The following is a 15,776-nucleotide window of genomic DNA, read 5'->3' as shown; positions in this document are numbered from 1 at the left end:
ATAATAACCTCTCACCTCACTATTCTTTTTATCTAGCTTGAAAGAAAAACTGTAGTGTAAATGCAATAAAAGCAGCAGGGTGGTCATAAACTCTCTATTAAAGGTTGTTATTCGTGATTTTAATGCATTTGTAGGTTCATTTTTAAGATTTACACAGTAATATGTACGAATTCATGAAAGTAGGAAACAAAATATTCAGACATTTTTACACACTGAACTCCAAATATTAAAAAAAATCTTTTCATTATGGCAGCAGGACTCCTAAAATCCTTTCTATAATTTATATCCCACTATCATACAAATGACACTTCTAAATTTTAAAAAGTGCTTTTCGTTACTTCTCTAATACACAAATAAATACTAGGATAACTGAGTACATGGAGGATGAATGTCTGACAGTTCTGACATGTAGATAAAATAAATAAATAAGCCAAACATAAATTGTACAACTCTTTATTAGTTTTTCCTGTAAAACTTCAATTTGCTGATATTCTCAAAACATTTCCAGTGACTGGAAGGAGTAGCAAACATATGAAAAATGTCAGTTTCGAATAAGTCATTACTTTAGTCTCAAATTCAACATTGCTGGTTGCTGTAAAAGCCAATATAAAGTGATAACTCCTTGGATGATCCTGCAGTGATCAGCTGAGTGTGAATATCTGGTCAAGACATATTTACTATTGCGCTTCTGTCATTTTAACAACCACAGATAGAGGAAAAAGGACTACTTTCACTCGGTAGTAGTAGAAATACTTCGGTCAAAAAGGTAACAAAGTTAAAGGGAGAGCTGTGGAAGAAACCAGCGAAATAAAACAAACCAAAAACCCGATATCACAAGGCACTCCCCTGAATACCAACAAATAGGAGCCAAAATTAAGACGATGCACCCACTTGATCCTGGCGCCACATCCAGTTCTTGTCCCTTTGTTCACAAAGTCAGTAAAAAAATAAATTCACTCCTGAGAACAATTACACCGACGAAAATGCAACATGAGGAGCTACAAACAAACCATGGGGGCTACAAGTTTTCACAATGCAACCATTTGTATGAACATGCGTCGAGACATCATTTAATCCAGTTACAAGAGTTGCCATTCTCAGTACAACTCCTGCAACACTGCAAGTGCTTATTTTTGCAGTGAGAAATGCTGACTACAGACAGAAGACAATAACAGAAGTCAATAACGGCCTGACCAAAAGGATACACAAAAAAAAAAAAAGTGTTTCAACTGCTGGCTCAGTATGTTTTGGACATGTAAAGTAGATTTAATCGGTACTCAAAGAAGCTAAATGGACATATGAATGATGGTTATCTCAACCAAACATATTTTTGGCAAAATACAGCAATTTCTGTCAAATGTAACTTGTTTGGGTTTCCTTTGAACTTCCGACATCTCACAGACAAAAATCATAGAAATCCTCATTGAGCACAGCTATGTAAACACATCCAGCTCCAAATAAAACCTGAAGTCTACAAAGAAATGTAAAGCTGATGCTGTAAACCACAATGAACTAACTAGAACTGGCCCCTATAGGTTGCCTCCATTAGATTACCCTCATTTACCAAGCCAGCAGAAGTGCAGCTACAAAACTAAAGCACAAACAACTAATTGAGGTTGTTTGAGGGTTTAACATGTCGACCCAGCAATTCCAAACACAAAATCCAAGTTTCCTAAAAAGAAGCCAGATTATTTGGTGAGCAACAATCTGCAGTAGAAATAAGACGAACCAGATATACATTCAATCTTGACAATATTCAGGCCAGATTTCAGATTCTCTCAGCTGGCTTTGATCACACATCACTGACAATTAATGGGTGGTCAAATTAAAAACAGAGAACTTTTAATGCCAACTAACTAAAAATGCTGAACATACAGAAAACAAACTAAAGAGAAAAAAAATATGGTGTCGCAGGCAATCCAGTCAATTTTGGTGCCGAGAAAATGTCAAAACATGAGTGACAAAAAGAATAAAGCTTTCGATCACAATGACTGATCCACTCAGTACCGGAGGGCGTACAGCTCTATATCCAACATAACCTTAGTAGGAAATTAATCTGACTGAAGCAAAGCTACAAAATTACTCCAAAGCTTCTTATTCATATGTGATTGTGTCCATTTTGTAACTAAGAAAACCTTCAGGGAAAGAAACAAAGTCTCAAAGTGGATAGAGGGAGTGGGATTGTACCCCCCTGAAGTCAAACAATCCACTGAGGTGCTGGTGACTGACACGTCTTCATTCTTTCTGTCAAATGCTCAGACAAACACAAAACAAATCTACAACAGAAATAATTTCATGAAGAGTGGCTACAATTCTCTGTGGATCCACCATGACGGTACTATGCAGCCACCTTGTTATCCTTCTGGAAAAAACAAACACACAAACAAAACAGTTGACGTTTAGGATGAACTCCCTCCTCTTTCATACACCAACAACATTCTTTGTGATCTCTCTGCTGATTAGATTTACCCTGTAATCAAAGTCAGAGAAATCTCTGCCTCCTCTTCCACCTCTGAATCCGCCTCTGAAACCAGGTGGAGCGCCACGGGGTGGCCCGAAAGAACCTCTGCTGGATGGACGACCCCGGCCTCCACGCGGCCCCATGAAGCCTCGGCCACGGAAGCCTCCTCTTCCTCGGGAGTGCCTGAGAGGGATGCCGAACGTCTCTGCGTTCATACGTCTCTCCTCTGCCCAAGTTGGTCTGCGATCCCTGACACACAAAAACACGCTTTCTGGTTAACGGCTTTACCTCGAACAACACGGACACAATGAGGAGGCTCCACCGCTTAAACTGGGCTCCACAGCTTAAACTGGGCATTGCATGGAATTCGGAGAAGTGGGCAGAGCAGGGATCTCCCCGAGGTATCCTCCCCGAGGTATCCTGCAGGTTTTGGATGTTTCCCTGAAGCAAGACGTCTGATTCAAATGTATGGGTCCTTTAACAGATCTGTGCAGAACTTTACAACAAGCTGTGGAGATCACTGATTTTAATCAGAGGTGTTTCAGTCGGGAAACATCCCTGCGTTACAACATACTGTTTTTAGTTGGTCCATCAGAAGAGACATGAATTATAGGGGGGGAAAAAAAATTTCTGCTGACATCACAGAACAAGTGAAAATAAGAAACGTAATAAAAACCAAATGTGACTTACTTTGGATATCCGCCATCACTTGTTTTACTGTAAGAGATAAAAAAGTCTCAGTGAAATCATTGGGTACAATTCACATGTTGAAATATTTTCATGCTTGCAGGAAAGTAAAGAGAAAAAGAAGCATAATCAATCGGAGAAAAAGGGGAAGACTAGTGAAGAGTAGGGCTTTGATGATATGCTTTTGTCCTGATTCGATTTAAATTTCGATTCTCATGATTTTTCAATATAGCTGATCTTTGTAGACTAAGTCAATTAGTCAAGCAGAAAAATCCCGATATTTCATTTTTTCATTTTGATTTCCCATCCCTAATGAAGAGCATTCATTTAGTCTGCCCCCCCGCCCACACAGATGTTCAGGCACAACATAGGAACCGGTCGGCTCAAGTAGAACAGTGACAACATCAGCGATGCCTTGAAAAGCCTGTGTTCTTACCTTGAACCATCACAGGACAGGTTATCAAAGAAGGACTTGGACTTGTCATAGTAACACGTGTTTATCACAGCCTCCTCCTCCTCAGTGGTGCCCTCGTTGGGTGGGTGCTCTGAGTCAGCAGTCTCCTCCCCGTTCAGTGCCTTTTCAGGTTTGTCATCTGGTTACATTGGAAGAAATTTTTCAAAATTAGCTGCAACTTGCCTTAAAATTACCCAAAGCGTCTAAATCAGCTGTCAGTGTTTACATTGTGAGGACAACAGAGTTTCTCATTTCTTATTTCGCTATCAGGGGTCTTTACCACACATCAGGACAGGGGATTAAACAGTGTCAGGTCTTTTCGCTGATCTTAGTCACACAGTTGCGGTTTAGTGTGTTGGCGAGGTACCTTTCAGTTTAAGCTTGCTCTGGAGCTCCTTGTCAATTTCGTCTTTGTGAAACTGGGCATTTGCAGTTTCAAAGTCAAAGTCTTCATCGAACTTCATGGTGCCGTCCCGACGCACATTCATTTTGCCTCTGCTGCGGTTTCCTCTTCCACGGCCACGGCGGTTGGACTGAGCACCAGCTGAGGGACCAAGGCAAAGTCAAATCAAGGAAAATCCTGATGATGAGCCAAATATCAAAAGCGGCAGGTTTGCTTTTGTATGACATTTAAAAGCTGATTATTAGCAATGATTTAAGAGTTTGCAATTGATTTTTTTGAATGACACCAAACAAGGATGCATTCACATAGGAGGATAGTCCGCCGGGGTCGGTCTGGTTGGGAACTCGGCTCAGTTGCAGGGGGGTGTATCCATGCGGACTGAGATTGTGTTCACGCTGCACTTTGGTCAAACAAACCAAATCAGAATAATTTATGCCCATTCCCACCAAAGGTGGCGCTGCACTAGTATTTATCAAAAGAGATGACAAGACCCACATGAAGAAGAAAACTTGATTTCCTCCTCTTAAGAGCTGAACATGCAGCACGAAACTATTACTGTTTTTTTTTTTTTTATTTTGTCTTATGCAGGTATACTGCAGAAATACACTGCAACAATGCAGTATGAACAACAGACAAGGTAGAGGACTCTTAACGTGATCGATTTGTATTTACCCACAATGCAATGCTACACCAATTTTTTTTTTTTTTTTTTTAAATTGTAGTCCGCTTCCTGTATTTGGTCCACTTGAAGCGGTCCAAGACCTGCGTTTGTAGGCGGACAGATTCTGCTTCTTTTATACAAATGAGAATCATTTGGTGCATTTACAGCTCCCAAAACAAAGCAGACTTTCCGAGCAAACGGACTCAGATTGCAATAAAAAAAGGCTGATGTGAATGAACCCCTAGACGTCTAAACGGTTAAAAGAATAAAAAACAAACAACTCATTAACATTTCGCTTCCTAAGTATTTTGTAGATGAATAATTGAAGACACTAATTACTTACCAACTTGGCGCTTGTTGGGATCCCGGTTTTCAACAGCGCCGTGTTCGTTATCTGGTTGTGGTGTTTTCTGAACCTCAGAAGCTGAACAGGAGAAGACATCAGTGTTATTAACAGACCCTTTCTTCTGGTCTGTCAAATGGATTCAATTAATTATGTTCCCTCAATCTATACACAACACTACACAAAACAGTTGCTATTATATGAAAAATAAACACCAGTAAATGAGACGTAAAGCATTCAGATCTGCTGGTTATGGCAGCGATGGCAGCTTCCATGTCTTTACAGGAATAATACTGAAAGCTTAATAAACATTTCAGATATTTTACTCTTCTAGGCATGATTTATGGGCAGCATCAGTGCACAACAATTTCCAAATCTATCCAAGCATGATTCATATCTACGACTGGGAACACTGGGAAAGGGTTTTACTGTCACATTTTCTGCATTTCTTGTTGCCTTGTCAGTTCACAAATCTGGTTTCCATCCACAAGCTCTGATGTGCGTTTTTTAGGGACTCATTAGAAAAACAGTGCAAACTTAAGCAGGAAGGTTTTACAGTCAGCTGATGTGGCTTTTGTCTGTCTTACAGTTGTACATTAAGACGGATCACTAAATCAGCTGTCTTTGCAACCAGAGATCAAATATTACAGACATCCTGAAGACATCTAATTTTTTTTCACAAGTTTAGTCAAAACCTTTAGTTTTTGTTTGTGTCTGCTTGTTTAAAGTTTTGTTTCTGATTAGGGACAGACTCAGTGTGTGTTACAAACAAATAGAATATGGCTTGAATGAACACACGCTGGCTGCTTGCTCCACCACAGGAGGCAAAAATGAGTCTGATGATCATTTTCTATGAAGCAACATTTCAAGAGGTGGTTTTTCCTCTCCCCTAGTTTTGCTTCACAGCTGACCAGAGAGTAGAGGGGTGTGTGTGTGTGTGTAGAAAGTTGTCTTTTTCAGGTGCATTGCAATGCAGACAATGATCCTAACTTTACATACAAATGGACAAAAACAAAAAAAAAAGCTAAAAAACTATTGACAGCCCAAGGGACACAAAAGGTGGAACTTGAAACCAAAGCGGTGCAGTGCTCTGACAGGCTGTGGCGTGCACATAAACACAGTGGCTTAGTGTGAAAGCCGATCCATAGCAGCATTTAGCTGTTATGCTGCAAACAAAAGGGAACAAACTGCCAGTGGAGATTAAACTTTAAATAGATGGAGAAGCTTTTAAAAGCAGGTTACAAACATTTTTTTTTTTTTTTTGTATGCAATCTGCACAGTAATTTATCATTTTCTTGGGATTTTTGCTGCTTTTTACTTTTTTAATGCTTTCTTTATTCCATCTGTGATGCTTTTAATGTTTTTTGTAAAGTTTAGGAAAGTCTAAGTGCACAACTGAACTGTGATGCGAATCCAAAAAATGAACTTTAGTCTGCCTACAAATGCAGCTCTCAGTTTGCTTCAAGTGAACCAAATACAGGCAGCTGACTCAAGACTAAGGTTCCACTCTGGGCATTGTGGATAAACACAACCAAAACAAACATGTCAGATGATAGGCAGCTCCTACCAGGACCAATGTCTCCTGCAAGAATGCATTAAAAGTTTTATAAAATATAAAATGAAAATAAATAATATGATGAAGCCAATACCACCAACAGCTGATGCGGCATAATCAATAGATGGACTTTTCTTTTTTGTTGTTTGTTACAAAAATGGGAGATGTTGTTACACATTTCCACTCGGAAAGTAGGAGTAGTCAAGTAGTCATGCAAAGAATAAATATGCATCATTAAAAAAGGGACAGTCTAACTAATTTGGCTTTATATTTGCAAAAAGTATTGCTTTCATATATATGTATTTTACTGAAGTCTAATCATAATCGTATCCAAATGAACGTGTCCTTGTAGCTTAGAACAAGTCATTTATAAATACATCTGTAACGGTGCACCCAACAGAAGGATGCCATGTTATATCTTCATCTTTAAATAGTTCATCAGAACAATGACAAACTTGCTAGCGTTCTGCATTTTAGCTGTCAATCCCAATGAGAGGGAGTAAAAAAAAAAAGAAAAAAAAAGAAAAAAACAAAATACCAGTAATAACCAGGAGAAAACCAGGAGTCTACATCACATGTTTACCAGATTAAGACAATTCAGGAGGGCGAGGACCTGATGCAGGGTTGTGGCGTTCTGCAGGACAGGTCAGCTAATTCAATCTAACCTTGAAGTTTATTTTGGCGTTATGTTAGAAACAGCGCAGGTAGTCCAGAAACTACTTTATCCTCCCATTTGAGCCGGATCATTTACTGTTACTTCATATAAAAAAATGACAGACGTAATTTGTTAGTTAGCCTACAGCGGAAAAGCTCAGTCACAACACTTTACAGTTGCTGTTACTCGTCACAGAAGTCATACCAGCAGGTGACTGTGCGCTTCTGTTCAGCCATATCTGCCCAGAGCTTTTCCTCATCTGTCATAATTTATTAGCTATTAACGGTAGCAATACATGGAGGGCATTTTTGTAACTTATTTGCATCAATAAGGAAACAATTATGCATTTTTTTGTACTTCATCACCTGACAGGACGCCCCAACTTGGGAAAGAAGTTGATGTTTTCACATTTGTGACTCTCCGTGGTTCTGGTAATAATGAGCTTAAATGGTGAGACCCCAGAGAACACTACTCGGTTGTTTGCATTCAATAAGCACACCACTGGATTGGGGTAATTCCTACACACCGGGGCTAAATACTTTTATAATGGCACTGCAGGCATGTAAAGAGTAATCTAATCAAAATCATGAAGTATTCTAACCTTTAGTAGAAAAGCCATTAATGATGTGATCCTCCAAACAACACACAGCTAGGTGATGCAGTCAAATAGTTCAGCTGTTGTATTTGTTTTTATTTATTTTTTGCTAGGAATGGCTTGCATTAGGTCACAACACCATAAAGGTTTGATTGGCAGGTTACTTCATTAATTCAATGCTTCTTTATTATTTAAATAGTGCAAAATGGTTCTTAGATTTGTGTCCTGACAAAAATCCAATACTCAAGTTTTTTTTGGGACTATCCCAAATATCTTAATTCTTCAACAATAAAACAAGCAAGAATAAAAAAAATTACTCAAGTGTGCAAGGTGCCATTTGTTACCCCTTTTCTGCTCTAGGAGGTCTGGAGGTTTCTGGCTGCCAGTGGAGGTGCTGGTGGATTTGGGAGCTGCCCCAGCCATCTGACTCCTCTGTCCTACTGCTGCAAGTGGACCAGGGGCAGATGAAGGTGGGGCCTGCACTGCCTGCTCCACTGAGGAACTTTTTGTCAAAGACTCCAGTGGAGGACTAGAGCGTCCTGCAAAAAGGAAAACAGCAAGACACAGAGCTTCTTTACAACATGGTTTGAGTTTTAAGCCTTCAAATCAGGAAAAAGCATGTACTGATTATCAAACAACAGACAAGACACCCCCCTCAGACACACACACAAAAAAAATAAGGGCATTATTTAATCTTATTATCTCCACTTGGCATAAAAAAAAGCCTCACTGAGACCAGCTAATCAGAAATGTTGTTTAGTAACTGTATTCATTGTTCCCAGGTGAAAATGTAACAGGATACAGGTGTCCTACAGGAAACTGGAAAGCTGACATGCAGCTGAGCTTGATTTATCTGAGCAGTATTAAAAAACAGACACTCTGCTCGCAGGTCCTTTCTGAGAAAAGTTCAATTGTTTGTGCAGCCATTATGACAGGGTTAGAGAGGTCTGGACAGTGAATATAAACACACATTCTTCAACAAACATCTTCCAACACAATGTCTGACAGTTTATTAAATTCTACTTTTATAGATAAGAAACAGGACTATAGAAAATAACCATCTCCATGGCTCTCTTCTGCAGTACATCAATGTCTGCTTGGTATACGATCTAACTTGCTTTGAGCTGGTCATTCTCTCTTACCTCCTGCTCCAGTGGTTCCAAATGGCTGAGGCCCAAGGGATGTAACTCCAAACTGGCTGTATGACGGAACAGGGGCCCTGCTGAATGGTGCATAGGACCCCGGAGACTGGAATGATGGCGCCGTTGCAGCATTACTGGATCCAATTGATGACTAGAGAAGCAAGGGTACAGTCAGTCAAAAACTAATATATATTACCTGTTTACTCACGTTACTTCACTCAAAAGATGCAAATGGGCAACGGTACTGCTTAAAACATTTTGATAAATAGGAAGATGTTGAAGTAAAAGGAAAGAAATTCCACAAAAGGCATCTGCTGAAAACAATGATTTTTTATCACCACTGATCTATTGTCTTGGTATCTGCAAAAATATGGATCATCTGCGAGTACAAGTGCTGACGTAACTTCTTTTTAATTCTCAGCTGCATTTACTGTGAAAATAGTCAATAAGTTTATAAACAGAAACTTTCTTAAATCGCTTCAAGTTAACGTTGATCTGGAAAATAAATACACTGCTCTTTGTTGAGAGAAAATACATTCTTGTGTTTGTAATATGACATAAAGGTACAAGTGTCTTGAGTACTCGAGTCCATATTTGTCAGGATCCTATTTAGACGAGTTCCTTTGATGCATCTTGAGATATAATTAATATAATTGAACACACCTGAGCCAATGGATGCTATTTAAAATAAGGTCCATAAAAACTCAAACATTTAATGACACAATGTTTTCTATAAAACTATGCAGAGAATATTTTCAAATTTAGTGTGACTGAAATCATCAAATCTAAATGGCTTAAAATTTTCCCCAATACTAAAAAAAAAAAAAGAAAGCTTCCCATGATTAATAGGACAAAATACAACAGATCTCACTGGCAAAACTTTTCCAATCTTATTCAGAGCAGTGAACATATTGGGAAAGTCGTGTGTGCTTGCATAGCAAACAATAAGCTTCTTTACCCTCATCGTATGCTTCAGCTTCCTTTTAGGGATGAATCATAGGTGTTACTAATAATACTAAGGATGAATAATCCTCATGAAGCCATGATATTGTAGTTTAGGGACACATTTATATAGTGAATATTCCAAAATGACGGGACCTTAAAAACAAGTTCACAAGCATTTCTTTATTGCTTTTATAATACTATATAATGAAATATGAACTGTAGAAGAATGAACATACTTGGACAATTGCAGGGTCTTGGGGCAGACTGCTAGTAGCTTTGGGTGGCTCACAAACTGTAAGATCTTTTATATCGCTTCCTCTGAAGATGATGTACTCAAACACTTCATCCCTAGGTGGGATAGGCCTGTCAGTGGGACGGTCTTCAGTGCCAAAAGAGCGAACTGTTTGGAAAAACGAAGGTCATAAATATTACTCCTTAAGGAATTGTTGGCTTCTATATATAGAACAAATTTAGTATATATACACATACATGTTGACATAGAAAACATTGCATATTAAAAAAAGACAAACTTGAGAGGAAACCCCCTCAAAAAATAACAAAACAAAACACAAAACCTTTAAACTTTTCTCAAAATCCACACTAAAATACCTTCCAGTGTTATTCTGTAAAGACCATTACTTTTCAAAACCATTTTAAACCTTTACAAACAATTAGTTTTCATACCTGTGTATTTCGTTAAATAAGTACAGCATCATTTAAAGAAATTGAATGAGGTAATTTTTGTCATGTCACATAATTTATCATCTAAATCAGTGTTTTTCAACCACTGTGCTGAGAGATTATCAGGTGTGCCCTGAGAAATGACTGAATTTCACCTAATTGGTCTAAAAAACAGCTCTGTGTTGTTCATCCAAACAGACCCCAGCTCCTTCTTATTGTGTTTATCTGATTTCTATTCAAGAGGCTTTGACAAGATGGACTTTATTTGAATGATATGGACTTTTTTTTTTTTTTTTAATATTTTGGTTTGTGATGTTTTTGTGACCTTTAGGTGAAAAAGAGTGTGCCTTGGCAAAAAAAAAAAAAAAAGGTTGAAAACACTGAATATTTGAAGATTATTGTAACATGTAAAAAAAAATAAAGATACAAAAAATGCAACTGCAGCTTTACCAAAAGATAGATTTGACTAAAAAACACGTGAATTTTATTTAATATATGGGTTTCTCAACTTAAAATGCATCCTTAGCTCAAAATCAAGGTAAACAAAGAAGAGTGCGCAGCACCACGGCGTTAGCCATCAGTTGGCTAACAAGAAGCTAACGTTAACAAGTCACCAGAAACAATTTCACATAAACATGGCTAGTACTCATGGGCTGTGTCTATAGCCTCCTTGAAATATGTAACCAACTTTTTAATGGTCCGGCTTACCTTTAGCAAGCGCTACTGTCGAGTTTTCCGTGTCAATGGTGTACAAAATTCCTTCATAGCGGATCTCGGCCTTAGAGATGAGGCTAATTTTGCTACCAATGTACGGCGTTCCTCCTCCACTCATGTTTGTCTGCTTATCTAAATAACACACTAATCTAAACGGAATATATATATATCCTTTCAAACGAGAATTTATTTGTCCAGTTTTCAGGCGTGCTGTTTGAAAGCTACATAAGTAAGTACGTGACACCCCTGATGCACATTAGCTGCGGATCCTACCACGACATGGCCGATTTCATTTTCCTTCCCCTGCCGCTAAGCATGCTGGGACAAAAAAATGAGGTTTGCTGGTTTGAAATTATTTACTCTTCCTCTTCTCTTACGGTTACCTTTTTCGTGTATAAAATAGGAGGATTTTTTTTTAGGGAGAGATACTTGTTAGTAAAATCTGTATGGTTTATTCGGGGATGTTGTCTTTAAAAGAAAAACAAAAGGAAATGTGTCAACATAAAAACAATTAACCTGAGGTTTAAAACTCCTTTATCTTATCGCGATATTTCACTTTTTTTTTTTTTTTAATTAATTTTTTTTTTTTAATGATTAAAAAATCATTACATGGGTCAGTTTTAACCATACAGTCTATGATTTTTACAAAGTGCAATCATGAAGATGATAATTAAAAAGGTACAACAACAAAGAAATTAAACAGTGTAATACAAGGGGAATCCACCAGTGATCTAGTTGTACAGTTTGCACAGATGTAAGGTTTTAGTATGTTTTAAGGTTAGTACAGTTCAATCTTTGGATCACACTTTTGAAATGACTTACTCTTCTTTTTCTCTCATGGTTACCTTTTCTCGTGTATAAAATAGGAGGAATTTGTTTTAGGGAGAGATACTTGTTAGTAAAATTTGTATGGTTTATTGGGGGGTGTTGTCTTTAAAAGAAAAAGCAAAAGAAATGTGTCAACATAAAAACAATTAACCTGAGGTTTAAAATCTGTTTTAGGTCAGTACAGTTCAATTTTTGGATCACATAAAAATAAGTACATAGATCAAATTTTTTGAAGAGAGAAAAAGAGGGCATTTTTTCAAGTATTTAATTTTATGTATGTGAAACTTTGCTAAAATAATCAGCAAATTGATGATATATGACTCATTTTTGGTGGCGTTAGAATTCGATATTTCACATTGAGGAACCAACCCCCTTCCACTGCCATCCACCCCCTCTTGTTTCCCGCTGTTTTTACTGTAGTAAAAGCATAGACCCTATAGTTACAGCATGACTTGTCTTTGACATATGGATTTCCCTCCTTCCTCGAAGTAATGTTTTTTTTTCCTGATCAAATGGTCTGTTGTTGTTGTTTTTTTTTTAAATTAGATTTTATTGTGACAATACATATATACATATAAAGGATACAAAGTAAATAACAAATTCACATTCAATAAAATATATCAAATCTTTATGAATCACACCTCTTCTTAAGTCTCTTTTGAGATATTTTCTTGGGAATCCTCAAAGTACTGTAAAGCCTTACAACAAAATAAATGTACAAGATGCCGTGTGTTTTGTCGGGATGGTGATCCCTGAAGGAAAAAAATAGCCCACTTCATACAACTAGGATGTTCCTCCCAGGGTTGGCTCCACTCAAAGAATATCACAATGTACCCTCTGACTATGTGCTTAATAAAAACTGGCATCTTATTAAAAGAGAGGAACTTGGAATTTCTTGTAAAAAACAAAACAAACAAACAAACAAAAAAAAAACCTGATCCTGTTGGCCCTACACATTGATGTAAATATGCCAGAACTAAGCCCCACATCAGTGGATGGAAAACATTCACAAAATCTCTTCAAAATATTCAAACAAAAAATTCCCAAAGACTTTTTATTCCCTTGATGGACTTGTTCATGTTACTAGACAGAGACTCCTAATCGATTTCTTTTTTTTCTTTTTGTGTTTAGGCTCTCATTCCTATTAGACCACCTTGTTGTAAGTTACCTATACACACACACACACACACACACACACACACACACACACACACACACACACACATATATATATATATATATATATATATATATATATATATATATATATATATATATATATATAAAATAAAATAAAATAAAATAAAATAAATAAATAAATATATAAAAAGGATGTTCCCCCTCATTTCATGACGTCAGATTCATTCCCACAATGCCTAGTAACACGCAGGCGCACTGTGAAAAAATACAAGACAGCTATCAGTGATCAGAGATGGCGGGCGCCTCCGACCCCCTGGAAGATATGCTCTGTTCAGAGGTGGATGAAAAAGCTGTTAGCGACTTAGTGGGCTCATTGGAGTCCCAGCTTACTGGGCAAAGCAACCCAGTGGGTAAAACAGACGAAAACGGAGGCGCTGGCTCTGTGGCCCCTGCTAACCATCACATAGGAAAAACGCTACCAGCTCCAGTGAGCACCACAACACTAGAACAACAACAACAACAAGGACGGCGTAATAAACCCGAGATGCGCCAGGAGATCAACTCCAAAGACGATAGCTCGGATAAAACTGTCACGTCTCCTCTGTTGGGCTGTGCTCCTTCTTTTGGCGACCCTACCACCACCTGTGTTAACGCCACTAGCAGCGGTTCGCAGTCACATGGAGCATCCATCACAACACTGACCGCATCTGGCGTGTCAACTTTGGCATCTCCGCCAGACAGCATCAGCACCGCATCCAGCCGTGGCTCCAAGGTTGCCGCGGACTCAGAAGAGACGCAGACGGAGGAAAACCCACCGAGGAAGCGGATAACCACGCCGAGGAGGAGCGCTTCGGCTCGGATAAAGAGTTTTAACGGGGCTGCTGTAACGACGAGGAGGAGCAGCAACGCAGCAGAAAACGTAAGCTCCGTGGATGCATCTCCAAATACCACAAACTCAACCCGACCGGCCACATCCTCAATCAACACATCGACTTTTACTCTATCTAATGCAAGCCTGCCTGTAGGTCAGTCTGCTATTGCTCTAGACCGCGGGACTCCTACCATTGCTTTGCATAGACTCCCCAGTCATATTGTAGCCAGTATCGCCCAGAACGGAAACGGGACCAGTGCTTCGGCCCTTGTCCAGCAGAGCGCTCGTACTGGACCCTCCACATCTTCAGCTCCCCACGGAGATCTCAGCACAACGCTCACGGATCCTGGGGCTTCCAAAATAGACGACAGTCAGTCCAAAATTGTAATATCAAGCCAGTCTAGTAGTGTCAGTTCTGTAATAAACACTGTATCCTCTGCTTCCTCTGTTGTTGCACCGGCAACAACTACAGCAGCAGCTGCCACCACTACAACTGTAACCCAACCTCTGAGTTCTGCTACATCTGTTGCATGTGTGACAGGGATGGCAACTACTTCTGTTTGTGGAACTGTTCAGACCACATCGGTGACTACCACTGTTAGTATGGTTAGGGCCACAGCTCCCTCTTCAACACCTGCTGTGGCCACCTCTGCACAGTCTCAACCCCGTCCTGGACTTGCAACACCTCAAAGGATTGTAGCCCCCCAGCTGATTGTCAGACCGCCTCAACAGCAGACCACCATTCAGCTGCCGCCTGGGTTCACCATCCCATCTGGTAAGGTTTGAAGGAGAAAGGGGAAGATGTGGTGTTAACATTTGTGTTGTACTAAAATGGTCACATTTATGTTGCTTGCATAGTGGGTATGTATTTCTCATGGGTACGTAGTCTATCATGAGGTTCAATGTTTTTGTTAATAGAAGCTGTGCTGATAAAGCTTTAAGTTGGTGTTTCTTAATCCTGGTCCTTAAGGAACACCTCCCTGTTCTGCCTTTTTTAGATGTTTCCAACTCTGGCACACCTGACTCAGATTAAATAAAATGCTCGACATATTCTTTGCTATCTTGCTTTTGAACCATTTTTTTGGTGTCAGGTGTGTTAAAGTATTCAAAACAGGAATCCTCCATCTTGGTCCTTGAGTGACAGCATTCGGTAATTTTTAGAAGTTTCCCTGCCACAACACCTGTCAATGGGTGACTAGCAGACTTTTGCAGAGCTTTACATCAATTGCAGCACTACTCTGCTAACTTCTAAAGCCTGCAGGACACTGGCCCTCAAATGCCAGGATTGAGGATCCCTACTGTTAAACATACAGGGCAGGGGTCCCTGTGAACCAGGAATGGGAAACACTGCCTTCAGTTTTTGCATAAGCGGTTCTTTGAAGGTTTAGGACTCAGGTCCTCGAGGACAGTCCTGGAGATGTTAGGAGTCTCCCTGCTGCAACACAACTGACACCCATCAGACTTAATTAGCAGACTTGTGAGGAACTTGACATCAAACTCTGCACTAGTCTGCTTATTACCCATTCATTTGAGTCAGGTGTGTTGCAGCAGGGAAACTCCTAACATCTGGATGGCTGCGGTCCTCGAGGACCAGAGTTGTCCACTCCTGGTTTAGAACTACTGCTGTAGTCCTCATAAGGG

The 15,776-nt window shown here is 39.2% G+C and overlaps 2 protein-coding genes across 2 annotated transcripts in view; one reads left to right on the top strand and one right to left on the bottom strand.

The window, feature by feature from the left end:
* Positions 1-439: 439 nt before the first annotated feature.
* Positions 440-11,594, bottom strand: lsm14ab (LSM14A mRNA processing body assembly factor b). The gene is made up of 10 exons (XM_079249299.1): positions 11,291-11,594; positions 10,138-10,301; positions 8,957-9,107; positions 8,159-8,353; positions 5,010-5,090; positions 3,970-4,146; positions 3,585-3,741; positions 3,152-3,178; positions 2,470-2,710; positions 440-2,362 (listed from the first exon to the last, which is right to left on the bottom strand). The coding sequence occupies exons 1-10, from the start codon at positions 11,412-11,414 to the stop codon at positions 2,339-2,341; spliced, it is 1,341 nt and encodes a 446-aa protein (XP_079105425.1). The 5' UTR covers positions 11,415-11,594; the 3' UTR covers positions 440-2,338.
* A 1,962-nt stretch (positions 11,595-13,556) lies between these two features.
* LOC306769714 (transcription initiation factor TFIID subunit 4) overlaps positions 13,557-15,776 on the top strand; it is a gene marked incomplete at both ends in the record, with an annotated part of 95,984 nt that continues 93,764 nt past the window's right edge. Inside the window, one exon of the mRNA XM_079258409.1 lies at positions 13,557-14,910. Within this exon, the coding sequence (XP_079114535.1) occupies positions 13,557-14,910 (1,354 nt within the window). The remainder of the gene's footprint in view (positions 14,911-15,776) is intronic.

This window comes from Telmatherina bonti, assembly GCF_933228915.1.
Source record: "Telmatherina bonti genome assembly, chromosome: 1".
NCBI lineage: Eukaryota > Metazoa > Chordata > Actinopteri > Atheriniformes > Telmatherinidae > Telmatherina > Telmatherina bonti.
This window is presented reverse-complemented; position numbering and strand designations above follow the sequence as displayed.

Bases quoted from the DNA above. Each gene is read 5' to 3' on its own strand.
- lsm14ab (XM_079249299.1), bottom strand. From the start codon at position 11,414: ATGAGTGGAGGAGGAACGCCGTACATTGGTAGCAAAATTAGCCTCATC. The intron at 2,711-3,151 runs GTAAGTCACATT...TTTGTGTGTCAG, and splicing joins AGTGATGGCGGATATCCAAA to GGATCGCAGACCAACTTGGG. The intron at 2,363-2,469 runs GTAAATCTAATC...TGTTTTTTCCAG, and splicing joins TCTCTGACTTTGATTACAGG to AAGGATAACAAGGTGGCTGC.